At 41.3% G+C, this 13,197-nt stretch overlaps 1 protein-coding gene across 2 annotated transcripts in view; it reads right to left on the bottom strand.

The window, feature by feature from the left end:
• Positions 1–2,125: 2,125 nt before the first annotated feature.
• The window catches only part of LOC102311533 (interleukin-2 receptor subunit beta-like), a 39,181-nt gene continuing 28,109 nt past the window's right edge, over positions 2,126–13,197 (bottom strand). Inside the window, exons 1-6 of one of the 2 annotated variants that reach the window (XM_042227387.1) lie at positions 6,482–6,511; positions 6,256–6,389; positions 5,935–6,139; positions 4,196–4,280; positions 4,021–4,093; positions 2,126–3,213 (exon numbers count right to left, since the gene is read on the bottom strand). In XM_042227387.1, coding sequence (XP_042083321.1) covers positions 2,233–3,213; positions 4,021–4,093; positions 4,196–4,280; positions 5,935–6,139; positions 6,256–6,389; positions 6,482–6,497 — 1,494 coding nt within the window. In that variant the 5' untranslated portion in view covers positions 6,498–6,511 and the 3' untranslated portion in view covers positions 2,126–2,232. Of the gene's footprint in view, positions 3,214–4,020; positions 4,094–4,195; positions 4,281–5,934; positions 6,140–6,255; positions 6,390–6,481; positions 6,512–13,197 lie in introns of those variants that run through there. The other variant, XM_042227386.1, reaches the window with a different exon arrangement.

Here is a 13,197-nt window from a genome sequence, read left to right as displayed (position 1 = left end):
GCACGCAGGCTTTCAATTGAACTCAGTTACACAGCGATAAAAAGAAACACAAAAAATGGCAAGAAGCTGTTGTATTATTAACTGCAACAGCCGGTCGCATGACAGCCACGGGAAGCCGATCGTTTTTTTTTTAATCGGATTACGTCGTTGAAGAGAAATGTTTTAAGCCATGTTTCCGAAGTAAGAGCCGACGGATGGTCTGGATATACCAAATATAACGTCCCAGAACACTCCAGCTCACATGTTAGTCTGCTCCAAGCATTCCCACAAAGGTCAGAGTTTTGTAGTAGTTAATACGTCATTTTTCTTAACATAATTGGTGATATAGGTTACAAGCAAGTCTGGCGCTGAACAGAAATTGTCGCGCTATGCTCCTTTATTTATTGTGCATAAATAGTGAATTGTCCTGACACAATATTGCGTTTCACTTCTGTTATTATGGTACATTGACAAAAACATATACTTTTATTCACAGGATAAAACAGTTGTTTTGTATCACTAATTGTCCAGTACGATTACAGCATACAATATTATGGACCAGAAATTATTTCCACTACTAATTAATTACCGTTGAGCTCAAAGGTTATATTAATAAACGGTTAACGAATGTGTATTTATGACGACGATTTGTGAGACTGGTAAACTTACCTTTGTTCGTACGATGGTCTTTCGTTCTACACGGTGCATTTCAAGGTCCTGTACCCATCCGTCGGTAAACTGTACCTGGGCTTGTTGCAGTGACCTGAAGTTACTAAACTTCATGAGTGTATGCACTCACTCCAAGAACCGTATAATTATAAATCTGAGCGTGGTGAAAGTTGGGCAGCACGCTAACGTCTTTTGTCCCTCTGTGTGCTCGTAAGGGTCTGACCCTTTCACTCCTTTGATTTTTTCCTCGTATCTTTTCTTTGTCTTTTCGTCGAGTCTGTCTTTGTACGGACCGGCATTGTTCTCCTTTTGTTTTGTACATTCCTTTTTTGTGCGGCAAAGAAAAAACAAGAAGGTATTGGAACCGGAGAATGAACGTTTTGCGGTGCTGCAAATGCTTGCATTTGATGCGGTACTTGGATTGTTTTGCCACGAGTTCCCGGCATGCAATGCGCGAAAATCACGTGATTGCTAAACAAGGGGGGTGCATCCGGCCTCCTCGGCTGTAATTGGTCCAGCCCAGAGTCGATCATGACCAATTGGCCAATCCAACACCTTTCATTATATATACCCTTCCTAAAAAAAAAAAAAAAAAATCCATCGGCCCATAAAAACAAAAAATCGCCAGCGGCCCACCGGGCAAATGCCCGGTATGCCCGATGGCCAGTCCAGCTATGCCTCGCCCCCACAACCCTGGACAAACGACAGGGACAAGGAAGAGGCGGGTCTCCCGACATCGATCAGAGTGGGCATGGCCACCCTTTCTGAACCCAGAGAAAACACAGGAACAACTTTGTGTTAAAGATGTTGAGTATGTATATTTATTTAAAAAAATAGTAAAATTCTTAAAAAACAAAACAAATGCAAGCTCTTATATAGATCAGTAATGTTATGAAGTAAACTTTATGTTAGCTGCCATTCAAATGTAAGTTAGAAATGTTAATATTTATTTGACACGGGAAAGATGATGGCGACAGACACAGCTCTGTTATTATTCTGCTGTTGTCCTTGGGGCTGGCACAATATCAAATTTTTCACAAGACATATCTATACCAGTCTATATCTAGGCATTTGATTTTCAAATATCCTGATTATAGTTAATATGTGATTATCATGATGCCCTCTAAATGACATCAGTTCACACACTATACAGATAACACAACTATCTCAGCTATCTGGAACTTACATTCCTTTACCAACATTTGTTTCAGTACAATAAGCTACATGCCATTTAGATGATCTCTAAAAACACAATAAAAATGCAAACACTTTTATTATTATAACCACATTATTATTAATTTCGGTTTAGTTTTTCATTAGATAATACATTTCTTTTTTAACAGTAGAAATATCTGATGTAACAATTCACTTTTAAAAGCAAGGTTATAGTGAACAGTTCTGATATATGAATAAATATATAAAAAACAAAAGTAAAATACATTCATGAAACTGTCAAAGTTGCTGAAAACTGAAGTGGATAAAGATTTATGTGATGTTACATTTTCCTGAGAACTGAGTGACTGTGATGACTCCTCCAAGTGCTACATGCTATGTTGTCCTGCTAGTTGAGCCTGCTGTCTGTTCTCAGCCCTCCTCCTGTTTCACTGGCATATATCCATCACCAGAGGGCTCCACCGACCTGCCTGTTGACATCAGAGCAAACCCCTGTGTCATGTGACCTGGCTGGAGCTGCAAAGCTGGACTCAGTCGTGGCCCAGGCAAGTTCAGAGGCAGTTGTGGAAAAGAGAGCAGGGAGCATGGTAAAGCACTGGAAGGATGAGGTGGAAACAGGAAGCGTGTAGATTCAGTGGACTTATCAGCATCCTCCATGCCCTCATCCTGACTCAGCTGCTCCTCTCCCCCACTGCTAACACCTGAATCCAAGCTGGGAAGCTCCGGGCTGTCAGCCTGCTGTTTCTCCACTCGCTCATAATCAGAACAAACCTGGATAGACTTGCCAAACACACCTCCGCTGCTTCCAAACAGCCTCTGAAAATCTGCCTTTTGTTCATTCCCTCCCTCCTTCTCTTCCTCAGCCTCAGGTTCTTCATCATGGCTATCAGTCATATTGATGCTATCTGCCTCCATGCTCTCTTCACTGACCTCTGCACAACTGCACATGCCTGAATCTAGACTCTGGAGCCTAAATCGATCATTGTCGAGCCTCTCAGTTTTCTCGTAGTCTGAAATCACCTGCACTGGCTCACTGTTACTGCTGCCTTTGAGCAGCAGCATTAACGTCTCCTTTTCTTTCTCTCTCGCTTCATCACTTTCCTGTTCTGCGCTTTTTCCTTCACCCTGAGTACCAACAGGACCATAAGGCGTGTCAACCGCACAGGGCTTCAGATTCCCAGCAGTGAGTGAGGAAATAGGAGGAGGGCTACAAAGCTCAGAGTAACTTGGGTTAGTGAAGCTGGAGCTGGTGGAGTCATAGCTGCCTTTGTTCAACACCATCTTCTCATCTGGCTTGTAGGCCACAGCAGCATCCACAGGTGAGGTTAATTCTACATTGATCATTTCCACTGATTTCAAGAAGGAGTGAAAGTATTCACTGGAGAACCCACTCTGGAGGAGAGAAAGTCACAGAACAGAAGAGATTACAAAGGTTTGAAATATATAAAATTATCAATCTGCACTTTAATGGGATTAAATAGGAAAGCATCAGCTGTTTGGGGTGCTTCACTCAAACTTTACTGAATTTGAGTTGCTTGGATCATAAAGGTCATAAGTCTGTGGCTGGATTAGTGAGTCACTTTGTCTGTCTGGTTCCACCTCCCACAGAGTTCACAGCTATCTGCAATGCTCTGTCTTCTTATGGTACATGTTGTGTCCATCTGCTTTTGAAGCTACATTAGCTTATTTTGTTTTGCTTTTAGACTCCTTAAACTCTCTGTAGCGCCCTGCTAGTTTACAGAGGTTTTTTTAAATAAATATTTTTAGACATGAAAATTAGACCCTGATGCAGTCCACCTCTGTGGTTATACGGTGAGCCTTGTTCCCAGCAGGCAACAGTTTAACAGAGAAAATAATGTGAGGTGACTGTTGTTGTTAAATGGTGCTGCATGAATAAAACTGTACTGAACGAAAATTAAATCATTGTATAATAGACTTCCCATGAACTTATCCAGCATTTTATTTTAACACTGTGATGAAGCACTCTACTCTTAACCCTACACTAAGAAGAGTCACTATTGCACTAAAACTATTGGCTAAAACACAGCTTTGAATATATGATAATAATTTGATTTCCTGCAAACAAATTCACCACAGTATTTCATAAATGTTATGTTTACTGCCCTGAAGTGGCCACAGTATTATCTAATGCATGGAATAATAACTTGTTATAACAGAGGAAATATCTGCGGTTCGTACCTGGATTTCTCGCAGGAAGGATTTTCCTGGGTCTGGTATGGGTGGACCTTTGATTTTCTTTATTATGTAAACCCTAAAAAATTAAAGATCAATCAGAGTTGTAAGAAAATAACTCAAAATAGAAGAAATGATAATAATATTATTTGCCATAAAACTTGTGTCTGTGCTCACGTACCGGGTGGTTTTGTGAGTGCTTAAGAGCAGGCCTGCCAGCAACACCACCACACCGACTATCGTTACAGGAACAACAAACGTATTACCTGAAAAATATGGGACAGATCAGGTCACAGTGGCTCAGAAACATGAGAAAACTGGGTCATACAGCCAAGTCCATGAGACACAGACAAGTTTGCTTCTGCAGCCGATACAGTGAATTTTAATAGAAATCAAGATGTGACTGTGATTTATTATTCAAGAGACTAAGGATGAATTTTGCATGGAATATAAAAATACAGACATTTTCAGTTATGCCCTTCAGTTAATTATTATTACTAATCCTTGAGTGCAAATCTTTTGTATGTGACTGTCTGAAGTCAGAAAGCTTCAAAATGCCATTTCTTCCCTTTACTGCAGCCTCCTTCAGTTGCTGTTTGCTTCTGGGTCTTTCTTCTGTCTGTCTTCACTAAGTGAAAGTACGCCATGTTGGGCTGGGGTCATGTGACCGATTTGTCCTTTTATGAACATCTCTGTTCCTTTTGCTGCACGTTTTGGGTCATTACAGGCCCATCCTGTGAGTTTATAATATTTGACTGAATCAGAAAAGAAAGTATTGTTGTTGCTGTAGCTGCTCTGTAAGCATTCACCAGTAAAGACCAGCTAACTATTTCCATCAGCAGCCATGCATGCCAGTGCCATGAAGCTGCTGAGTTGTTGATATGACAACCCTCTAAGTGTTGTAGGACCTCTATGATAAGTCTCTTTTGGTTTTTAGCCCATTCAAGGCCTTGCACTGGTGCCCCATATGGACTGCATATTTTATGTTCCCATGAAAAACTACCGAATGGAAACTAAACACTCATAACTCAGCATCAGAGGGACAGTCTTTTAATCTGGATAATCAGTTGTAACTTATTCTTGTTATTGTGCATTTTTTGTGTAGTCACTCGATGTTAGGACTTACCATCAACCGGCTCTTGTTTTGAAATCATTCGTGACAAGCTAACTTGAATGGACCAGCTTCACCCTTGTATGTTAGGTGCAAGTTAAATTATGTAGTACCGCCAAGTAAATGTGCCTTTTGTTTTATGACTATTGTTGCTATAAGTCTGCCGCTTTCCTCCCCATCATCTGCTTCTTATCAGGTGGACTACAGTGACTCCGTGCTGCGTGATATACCTTGCACTGAATTTATAGTCATCGCTTAAGTCAAGACATGTTGAGATACATGATACTGTTCAAACCTGGGAACCCTTAGAACAAAAGGCACCGTATCATCAATCGCCATCGGGCTACCTGCATCCCGTACTCCCTTGATGAGCTCAGCGCAGCCACGTCTACCTCTGCACTGACCTAGTGGCGAGCCATTACCACTCCTTCCCTTGATGTTGAAGATTGTGAGCATTTTTCACAATGCTTCTCCCCATGCTGTGTTCAACTTAAACATTTTCCCAAACATTTCCATATGAACTGTGATATGTAAAGCCATAGTTCTAGCCCTAAGGACAAAGCTACAATCATATTCACACATTACACACTGAGGCAAGCTACATTGTGCAGGCTGGGGCATGACGACAGCTGGACACTGGCCACCGGCTTACCGTGCAACTGGAGTATCTGCCCAAGGTATTGATAGCGGGCACCGATCGCACCGACTCTGATAGTGGCTGACTGCCGCCACCGAGTGCACAGCAAATGAATTGGAAAGATTTTGACATTGGTATGTTATGTTAACAAAACATTTTGAGATAAATGTACCTGATGGTGGTTTTATTTTCCCTACTGGTGACTCCCATGATGCAGTGGGGCTCCAGTCACTCCAGGCTCCCTCGCGGTGCCGAAAAATAGACCGCACACGAACTCGTGCCTCGTACCTCTCGCCTTGTATCAGCAAATCTGGCTCCAGCTCTGCCTTGCACTCCTGCTCACACTGAATGCCACGTTTTCTGTGCACAGCGGGATCCTGACACACAGAAACCAGTGCGGGGTTGAGAACGAATCTTGTTTCACATGTGAACTTTCATGATCTCAACTTTATACTTAAACTTGTTCACATTGTGTCATAAAATCTAAACTTACACTCCATGACTGATCCTGCTTCTTCCACTCGACTTCACTTCTGTATGAACTGATCCTTTCATGTTCGGGGACTTGGGACAACCAGGAAACAGACGTGAAGTTGACTTTTGGCTCTGCAGGAGGATTCACCTTTACTGCAAGATCACACACACAGTTGTTTTAGGTCACCATGAATAGCTCGCACTGTAAATCACAAAGAGCCAGTATTTATACTAGATTCACTCACTGTGACAGGATGGCATGAAGGAAGTGATTACATCTGCTTCATTGTTGCGATTAGGTCATGGAAGCTGAAACTGAAATTTGAATTTGACAGAGGAGCATAGAAGCTGTTGGCAACTTCAATGATTTAGTAAACAATAGTCCAACCAACTAGTTGTAAAAAGCACATAAGGAAGTGAACTTAACAGAGAGACTATGCATCAGAAGATTAGTAAAATGAAAATAGTACATTTAAGGAGTGTTACTTTGAGTTTCTCTGAGAATGACATGATAGCTCATTTTACAAGAATACTATTCAAATACAACAATCCAACCTTTAGGCGCGTTAAGTCATTAATGCAATGATTCCCCAGCATTCACGATTTTAGTCAAACTGACTTACCGGATAAAAAACTATTTGGAAGAGATGCAGTGACTGCCCCTGAGGCTTTCTTAGAATATTAGATCTTCATTCTAATTAAATACAAACTGAGATATAGGATATATGATTTTATCTTGGGCTTGAAAACTAATTGATTTCTTTACACACTCACAGTGCTTTGTCGTTTCAAAGATCAGGGAGCACTTCTTTAGCGCTGGTCTGGAGATCGTCTACAGACTTTAGGTCACAGGAAGCGCTGTAAGAACTGAGAAAAAATATTAATTCGATCTTTGCTGCAGATGGCGTTACTGATGACAGTGTGATTTATATATTGTGAGTATTTATGTGTTGAGCTTTTCTCTTTGTGATTGAGCTCCTTACAGGCGTCGAGATTTAAACTGAGCATGTATGGTGCATGCAGTCATACACGTGCTGTTCCACAAACATGTGATGTTTCTATTGTAGTCAGTGTAGCAAGTGAGATCTGTGAGAATTAAAACAGGAGAGATGAATGAGAAATGAGTAAATATGTCAAACAACAGATCTTAAAATCAGTTAAACATGAATAAAGAGGAATAAAGACTAACTCTCTGGAAGCCTGGGACACTCATCACTTCTGCAGAGCAGCAGCACAGGCAGCAGAATAAACAGGGAAAGGCTTTTCTTATTTCTCTCCATTAAGTCGACAGTTTTCTTTCTTAGAGGCTGCTGGGATGGTGACTCTGACTGTGACTGGAAGACTTGAAGGACTAGTTGCTTTAGGTATTGACTGACTGCTTTTGATTCTTCTCATCCTGCAAAGGTAACCACATGAAATAAAATGTTACCATGTTAGCAACATGATTAGAGACGACACAGTTTTATTTCTCCAAACAGTCAGACATCAACCCACATAGAAGAAAAACAGCTGGCTACAGATAAACACATTATAAACAGAGGAAGGAACACAGACACACAAGTGTTTAGACAGAGGTGTGGACTCGAGTCACATGACTTGGACTCGAGTCAGACTCGAGTCATTAATTTTATGACTTTAGACTTGACTTGAAAAAATGTTCTAAGACTTGTGACTTGACTTGGACTTTTACACCAATGACCTGGGACTTGAATTGGACTTGAACCGGTTTACTTGAAAAGACTTGATATTTTACCCCAAATATAAAATTTAACATGCATATTATATAGAGATTGAAAATGTGACGTCATTCAGGGTAAAACCGCAAAGGATTCTGGGAACTCGTGGCAAGAGGTACTAGCGCACGCAGGCTTTCAATTGAAATCAGTCACACAGCGATAAAAAGAAACACAAAAATGGCAAGAAGCTGTTGTATTATTAACTGCAATAGCCGGTCGCATGACAGCCACGGGAAGCCGACGGGTAAAGAGATCGGTTGTTATCGGATTACGTCGTTGAAGAGAAATTGTTCGAGCCATGTTTCCGAAGTAACAAAGAGGCGACGGATGGCCTGGATTGCAGCCATTCAAAGATCAAATATAACGTCCCAGAACACTCCAGCTCACAGGTTAGTCTGCTCCAAGCATTTCCACAAAGGTCAGTCTGCTGTTGTAGTTAATGCGTCATTTTCATAACATAATTGGTGATATAGGTTACAAGCAAGTCTGGCGCTGAACAGAAATTGTCGCGCTATGCTCCTTTATTTATTGTGCATAAATAGTAAATTGTCCTGACACAATATTGTGTTTCGCTTCTGTTATTATGGTACATTGACAAAAACATATACTTTTATTCACAGGATAAAACAGTTGTTTGTATCACTAATTGCCCAGTACGATTACAGCATACAGTATTATTGTCACTGCTACATTTCTGTGATGCTACCAGAAATTATTTCCACTACTAATTAATTACCGTTCAGATCAGCCGCAGGTGGACATCATCACACGGGTGCGTGGGCCAAGAGCGAGAGCCCGTAATGAGCTCCACCCAGGCAGAGAGGAGGAGGAGAGAAAGAAAACCAAAATGAACAACAACAAAACCTGTAGCCAGCGTGGGCCAGCCAGAGAGACACGGGGACCGTGACAGGAATAAGGAGGCCAGATCAGAATTTGCCATAAAACAACAAATGCGGCCTTGACTTTGAGCACAGTTTGGATAAAGACCCATCAGGTCACCGCTGTGTTCAAGTTAGAGTAATTTCTGACTAGCACACAAGGTGAAGGTGAGGACGGATGGAGGAGAGTTAGTGAATCAGTAAGTGCAGATGATTAGTACTACAGACTACAGAAGGATAAAGCTGATGATCCATACCATGAAGTTATGGGAAAGCTTATCAGTGAGGAGCAGTGTGGCCTCCTGCTGAAAAACAGCTCTACAGATGTCAGACAGAGGACTGCAAGTCAGTAGAAGCAAAACAGAATAAATGCATGTGAATGAGAGAGAGACATGTGCAAGGAGTGGAGATAGTGAAGGTGGATGAGACAACGTTAGTGAGGTTAGGCTGAGATGGTTTGCATACGTGCAGAGGAGGGATATTTGAGAGTGGATGTTGAAGATGGAGCTGCAAGGCAGAAAAACAAGAAGACAGGAAGAAAAGAGTCCTAACATCCAGACAGTCTGGGTGCTCGGGGCAGGGTGAAATGGAGGCCAATGATCCACTGTAATGATTTCTAAACCAAGCAGCTGAAAGAAGGAGAAGACGACTCTAGGAGAAACCAAGATGGACTTGTACCAGAAGGATGACGAGACAAACATATGCAGAAGGGAAGATACAGCTCATGAGGTCAGGGCCACTGTGAAGATGCCACTGCTGATAGATATAGCAAGGACAAATTCTGAAGTGTACAGGTTTATACTCTCAGCTCAGAATCAGCCAAATGCTGCAGAATTGGCTGGCCAGCACTTCATAATGCAAATAGATAATGGATGCAAAAGCATAACAACCCAAGAGTTTCTCAAATAAAGAAAGGATATTCTCCAAGGACTGCATACAGCATGCTTTTAAGTTACTGAAGATAAAACTGAAGACAAAGAGACCCACAAACAGTAAAGGCCTAGCAGAGCATCTCAGTGGAGGACACACAGCATTGGGTGATGTATAGAAATGTCTCTAATATCAGATAATAAACAGATACAAAACTTTTGCTTTGAATTTTGAAATAAAGCTGAAAGTCTGCACTCCAAGCACAAATTGATTGTCTGATTTAAAATCTCGATGGTGATGTGCAGAGGTGAAATTACAATCAATACTTTTAATAATAATTACTAAAATTCCTAAAAAGCCTTCAGTGGATACAAAATCCTGCAACTGGAACACCAACAGTGAAGGAGAGAGCATATTTTTTCCACATTGCTTCTCTTCATTGCCTCCCTGTTAAATCTAGAATATAATTTAAAATTATTCTCCTCATGTATAAGGTCATTAAGAATCAAGCTCCAGCTTATCTTAAAGATCTCTGTTTCATCCCAATAGAACACTTTGCTCTTAGACTGCCTCTCTATTAAACTAAAATGTAATAAAATAAAAATTAAATATCACTAAGAACCTACCAGTCCGGGTGTGTTCAGTGTTCTGTCATTTCCATGTCGTAAGGTAATTCAGGCTTTACCATTGCCCTATGTAGCACATCTTTATGTCTATCATATCTAGTGTGACGTATGGAAGAGAGTTCAAAGAAAAGAACACAGAAGCAACACAATGTGGATGCTTTTACTGATGGTAGAAACTGGGTGTAGCAGGAATGAGGCATAATGCGACCGTGATTCTGCATACTGGAACATTTTATTTTATTTCACTCGATGGCTACTCACACACTTACACGGCTGCTGCTCCCCAGCTGCCAGCCACACATATCCACAACAACAACGACATGACAGGACCCAGTTCAGTCTTTTAACCCGGCGAGGCATGATTGCAGATGCCCTGCGGGTGCTTTTGCCTACCCTACAGCCACGCTCCGCCACACTTGGCGAAATGATTGGTCACATATTTTGACATGTCATATTAGGAACTGTAAAACCCCACAATAGCCACTATGAGTATGTAAGTTTTTCAATTCCCTTTGCACTCTTTATCAAGTTACTTAACATGCCAGCCACCAACGGCAGGTAGAACAGCACCTTGTAGACTTGTTAAAGTGAAACTCTTTATGTGTTAAAATTGTTTCACTACGACTGTGAAAGAAGTGAAGTGAAAGTAGTATGATTTCAAAACTAGCGCTTAAACACTTAAAACAGCCACATAAACCTTAATTTCATGTCTTTGTTTTTTCTTGACTTTTCAAACTTAAATAATAAGTTCTGTTTTATTAAGGCTATTTTTAAAGAGTCCGTGGGAAACATGTCTTCTTGCTGGGAGAACCTTGAGATCTCTTACCTCATTCATTACTAATTTCTACTAAAAATTACTATTGGATTAGATACTTATTTGCAACCTGGCTGGCACATACGTTACTGTCAGTTGCTTAATTATTAGCAATTACCCAGTGGGCCACCAGGAAACTTTAGAGGGTTGCGTAAGGAAGTACATCTGGGATTATATCTTTGCCAACTCAAGCGCAAGAATCCATCCACCGAGGAAACCCTGTGGAAATAGGGACAGCAGCGTAAAATATCATTATGTGGGCCCTTCAAGCACTGATAGCAATCCACTCGTACATTTTCATTACTTATGTTGTATTGTCCAACCAACTATTGTGCGCTCATGCACCTTGTAGAACAAAGTGTATTGTATAAGAAATGGTGAAAATGTGGAGCAAAAAATCATTAGCAGTCAAGGCTTCTGCTGCTGAACCATCACCAGTAATACCAGCAACAACTAATAACAAGGCTTTGCAGTCACAGGAGGCTGGTGTTGCTAGGACCAGCTGTGGAGAAGTGCACAAAGAGGGACTGAAGTCCTCAGGAGAGAGTGAAGAAGAGAAACAGGAAGGTGACATTAACGTGGTGAGAAAATAGATGGAGGGACATAAGCAAGGATTCAAGTAAAATGAATGGCTACTTTGATCATGGGCCACTCCTAAAAACTGAATTGCACCAGAAACAACTGGTTGGGCCACCCTTAGCATCAATAACTGCAATCAAGTGTTTGCAGTAACTGGCAATTAGTCTTTTACAGCGCTGGGGAGGAATTTTGACTCTTTCATTTTGCAGAATTGGACGGTCGTCATGACACAGCATCTCAATCTGATTCAGGTCAGCACTTTGACAAGGCTGCTCCTAAGTCTTCATTTTGTTTTCCTTAAGCCATTCAGAGGTGGACTATTGGTGTGGTTTAGATCATTGTCCTGCTGCAGAACCCAAGTGCGCTTCAGCTTGAGGTCATGAACAGATGGCCGGACATTCTCCTTCAGGATGTACTGGTAGACAGCAAAGGTCACAGCTCCATTTACCACAGCAAGTCATCCAGGTCCTCAGGCAGCAAAACAGCCCCAGATCACCTACCATCATCATACTGTATGTATGATGTTCCTTTTCTAAAATGCTGCGTTACTTTTATGCCAGATGTAATGGGGCACATGCCTTGCAAAAGTGTGTGTCAGTCCACAGAGTGTTTTCCCAAAAGTCTCGGGGATCATTAGGATGTTTCCTGCATTTTTTAAATTCAGTGTTTTCATAAAAGCCTTGTTTTAAAACTTTTTGTCCTCAATAACAGAAAAAAAATAAAACAGGTAACACTTTATCCAGCTCCTAAATGTATAAATTCTGCACTTAGCTTTGCAGTCTCCAGTATCATTGATGTGCAGACAGATGCTGCTTATTTTACGGTTTTGCTCGTTTCTTCACCTTTTCCCAACAAGCTACCTTTGAACTCCATCTTGCTGTATACCTGGCTTACCACTATAGCTGCTGTCTTCAGAATGTCTGCCCACAATGTAGCGGGACACAATGTAGTTCTGTCCATCATTGATCACTCATAGTGCTAAGCAAACCAACTAGAGCTTGTAAACGGAGAGCGACGTTATCCAGAGTCCGACCATCACCTGCTATGATTGGAGGAAGCTCCAATATATTCCGTAGCTCTTTTAATGCTAATTGTCTGGGTTGCCCATAACTCTCATCAAGGGCTTTGATGGCTTGAGTGTATGGGTCAGAAACATAGGAAAAGGCAAGAGCTAATCGTTTAGCTTGGTCTACTTTCAGATGATCGAGAAGGACATGATATTTAAAGTGCTCTGTCTCATGAGGGACAAGAAGGTTGGTAAGGGCCATTCATAACTGCATTTCATCTGCTCTGGTAAGGTCTGGGAAAGAAGGACCCTCAAGCTTGTATACATTCAATTCAATTCAATTTTATTTATATAGCACCAAATCACAACAAAAGTCGCCTCAAGGCGCTTTATATTGTACAGTAGATACAGAGAAAAGCCCAACAATCATATGACCCCCTATTAGCAAGCAC

Source organism: Haplochromis burtoni, unplaced genomic scaffold (genome assembly GCF_018398535.1).
Source record: "Haplochromis burtoni strain Fernald_Lab_line unplaced genomic scaffold, NCSU_Asbu1 Contig_258, whole genome shotgun sequence".
NCBI lineage: Eukaryota > Metazoa > Chordata > Actinopteri > Cichliformes > Cichlidae > Haplochromis > Haplochromis burtoni.
This window is presented reverse-complemented; position numbering and strand designations above follow the sequence as displayed.